The sequence below is a fragment of the Suillus clintonianus genome, assembly GCF_016758775.1.
Source record: "Suillus clintonianus strain FC179 chromosome Unknown DEU56scaffold_282, whole genome shotgun sequence".
Taxonomy (NCBI): domain Eukaryota; kingdom Fungi; phylum Basidiomycota; class Agaricomycetes; order Boletales; family Suillaceae; genus Suillus; species Suillus clintonianus.
Window position 1 is genome coordinate 709 of NW_024539506.1, and position 4056 is coordinate 4764.

The 4056-nt window shown below is 49.1% G+C and overlaps 1 protein-coding gene across 1 annotated transcript; it reads right to left on the reverse strand.

Annotated features, from left to right (window-relative positions):
- Window positions 1-927: 927 nt before the first annotated feature.
- Window positions 928-2703, reverse strand: DEU56DRAFT_920576 (uncharacterized protein; the record flags this gene model as incomplete). The annotated part of the gene is made up of 1 exon (XM_041358493.1): window positions 928-2703. One exon carries the CDS (start codon window positions 2701-2703, stop codon window positions 928-930), a length of 1776 nt encoding a protein of 591 aa, XP_041200494.1.
- Between the last annotated feature and the right edge of the window lie 1353 nt (window positions 2704-4056).

A 4056-nucleotide genomic window follows, 5' to 3' on the forward strand; every position in this document is an offset into this window, starting at 1 on the left:
ATGTCAATGACAACAAGAAATATAAATATATCTTTAATGCTGGCATAAACTTCGAAATGAAACTTCACATTTAAGACTCGAAAAAACTTCAATTTTAGCACGTGACTGAACATCTGCTCATGTATGAAGTTTAGACCGTCATTTAGACGGGCGTTAAAATTCAAAATACCCCCTGACAATAAAATGTGAAAATAAATCATCAAGTTTTATCTCTAGATAAAACCGATCGCCCGACGATCGCCCACTCACGGCTGAATCATCGCCCACTTACAATGTCATCGCCCACTTGAGTTTGAGATGCTAAATATTAGGGGACTAGATGATAAGTTATAGACACAAGCGATGCCTTTCGGTTAGAAACACGCGTTAACGATTAGGGGACTAGACGATGACTTATATATACAAGCGCGTTAACGCACTCTTATTCAAATGGTATAGTAGATGTACGTGAATCTATGTAGTAGAGTGAAATAGACAATCAATCCTGCATGACATAGTCAGATACCGGTGATTTCTCGAGGTGAATGAATGTACTTACAAAATCATTTCAACTTGTATACAGGCTAGTGCTAATTCTCTGTAAAAGCTGAGCAGGAGATTAGAGACGCACAAGTAACAACCAATTTATTCTTACCGCTTGCTTTGGTGGCAAGAAAACTGCAAGATGCTGCGTTGACGTTTTTCATCATTTTGCTGGTGCCTGCATTGAATTTGAGTGAGCCTTTCCACTACGAGCCAGTCATTGGACCATTAGCATCATTAGTGAATTTATGTCGCTCTCGTGAAACGCCCTGTCGAATGTTGCCCAGGCGTAACTGGAACCAGGATTCACATCGACTGGACCAGAACCCCACGTTTAGTCCTGAGGCAGCCCAGGCCTGGGGCCTGGGCCACCAGGAGACGATTTCAACATTCCCGTCGTCTAGATTATTCAAACATAAGCGCCTCTGTCGTCGATGTAAATGAGAGAAACTCACTGGTATGCAGATAATACGTCCCGCACATGAAATCTATCTCCTCTTCTGACAGCTCATCATCGAAATAAGTCTGGCCATTAATGTCCAGCATGAGGCCAAACGGTACCGCTTCCCGTGAAATGCCATCGAGAACGGAGGGGAGAACATCAAACCCAAGACTATGTAAAGCCAGCCGCCATATGAGGCCACCATGAAGAAGTGCCGCTCTTGCGCGAGGCTGGTTCAGGAACTCGTGACGGTGCTGCTCATACACGATGTAGTCAGCAAAAACTGGCCTCAAATGGGCGAGCCTGCGATCCTCGGGGGGGAAGACGTGTCCGAGCGAGTATGTGTGGAGTTCCGTAAGTGGGCGTCGAGCGTGAGGTGGAACTGAGATTGGCTGCAACGTCTTTATAGCGATTCCTTTTTCCATGAGGTTACACGCGATCTTGGTGATATCCGAGCCCCAGTCACGCCGGAGGCACATCACAGCCGTAATAGCGTCGGGAACCGCCAGTTTCCAGGGCACCAGATTTGACGACAGTGACTCGATGATGTAGAGCCGCTGATTGGGTTGTTGCACAAAGGAAACTCGAATGTGTGCGTTCGAGACTGACAGGGACGAGTCAGGTCCTAGATCCCAGAGATCGGGCGGGATGTCTGACAACTGAGTTTGAGGGAGGGTGACGAGGTAACCTATAAAACATGTGATGACATCCTTCTGTGTGTCTGGAATTGACATGATATCCGTGGGGTTGTCGCCGACAAGTCTGCATAAGTGAGTCCACTGTGTCTTGCGAGCCCAATCATCGAATGTAGTCGATCTGCCTCGGGGTGTAGTGGTGGATGCTGCAAGGTGAAATCCGAGATGAAAATGCAAAATTGAGACAAATCGCTCAACACTACGAGTGTATTGCGTTGAGGGTGCAACCTCATAATGACCGAAGTAGGCTTCGATGTCTTTCAAGAAACTGGACAAGGGTGGTGGAGGGGCAGGGGGAGCAGGGGTGGGTTCAGAAGGAGCAGGCGCAGGCGCAGGCGGGAAATCATCTTCCTCCCAATCGCCATCGGGGATGCTGGTAAGATCCAATGCATCGCACAAATCCCACTCGTTATGGAATGAGTCATATACCCTGGTAGATTTGCTATATGACATCCAAGTCATTGGTATCTCAGCCTTTGTGAGACGGATGCGTTGACGAAAACCGCCAAAGTCGTCATTAGGTTGCCATTCAAACACCACAACTGTGCTGGATTTGCCGGGGATGCTGTGGTTCATGGCTGCCCGCTCACGACTCTGACGCGACTGCCATTGAGCTGGTGTTTCCATCTCCTCTTTCCTCTGGTTCTCCTGACGGCGCCGCGCAAAGAATGCCTTGAAGTCTTCTCCTTGCTTCTGTCTAGAGTGGGGTTGGGAGACTGGGAACAGAGAGTCCGCATGTGCCTCGGGAACATCAGACACGGGCTGTGCCCCACTGTTCTGACCCCATCCAAGGACGCTATCGTCCCAGTTAAGGACACTCTGAGTGTTGTCCTCTGATCGACCCCACGCACTATCATCCGGCTGACCCCACGCACTATCGTCCGGTTGACCCCAAGTGTCAGGCGTCTGCTTGCATTGGACTGCCTCGGTCGCACGGGTGATAGCTGCCGGAGACGGGATATAATGACGCAAGGTAAAATCGACGGCGGCAGAAGTATCCCCAGAAACGCGGACCCAAATCGGAAGCGAGAATTTCTCAAACATGGGCAATTGAACTTGCCAAGGACAGTGAATGGAAGAGATCAAGGCTCCCGTACGTGGCACGTTTGTCGTCAGATCTCCAACGAATGAGCGCGACAACTCAAGAACCCATTCAGCGGGTATGGGATGTTGGGGGTCGCTCGTTAAGATAGCCGTCCACTGATTGGCACCTTGGTATCGGACGAGTCATGATGTACCACGAGCAGGTGGCAGCAATTACTGGAAATCCGTCAGGCATCACGAACGATGAATAAACTGGTTGACTTACATAGAAATGCATCGCGCGACCTTATTGCAATCTTTTTGGCAAGGTTAACGTCTGTATGCCACCGTTGGTACCCATAGGTAGTTGGAGGGCGTGGAAGTTTAGTCCCCCATGGAATCAATAGCCCAGCACCCAAACGTTCCTGGCACCAGAGCAGTTTCTGCTCTAAGTCGACCCATTTTGCCCGAATATCACGGTGGAGAATGTGCCTTCCCGATGTATCTACCTCTGTGAGGAGGGAAAACCTGGAGTGGTTGAGGCATCCAAAGATCGGCCCATCGAAGCTAGGGTTCAAAGGTACAAGGGGGAAACCACGGACGAGCTCCGTACGCCCAGCGAGTAGTGAGTGGCGTATTACTATCGTCGGGAGAACTATCGTAGTCTTTGCGAGGATCCCAAAGAGGCTCGTGAGGTATGACGTCGGGAAGGGAGTGTGCGGTGAGAGAGGTATAAACCTGCCCATCACGGATGATGACATGGAGATTGTTATTCATGGAGGCGAGGAGACGCAAAAGAGTACAGTCAAGACTACTACCGCAACAGTACAAACTGTTACGTTAGAGATCAGAGACGTTGAGAATATCGCAGTCAAGACTACCGCAACAGTACAAACCGTTACGTTAGATGGAAGAAGGTAACGAAATGCGAGAAGTTGGGTGCATCTAATATAGACGTAGCGGAGTTTCAACAAACATTACCATATCCGTGGCAGTGCAGTGGCAGCAATACTAGGGGGTGTGGTCTGTGGATTGAGACAAGCGGAGTGTGGATTGAGACGGTGGTCTGTGTGGATTGAGGACAAGCGGAGGAAACAGAACAATGCCAGGACTGTGACTTGGGATGAGTGGAGAAAATAAAAATTAAAATTAACAACAGAATTTGACTATGTGGCTTGAGACGTGGTAAAGAACTTGAAGAGAAGTGGAGTTGGTCTCCAACCAGCTATATTAGGGAGTGATGGATGGTACGTGGGACGATGGTGAGGAGGCAGAGAACGCCGGGCAGCACGAGGAGGAAGGATGTCAAACCCATGGAAGACCAGCGAAAAGATGTTAAACCTATGATCAATAAGAGGAGAATAACGTCATGAC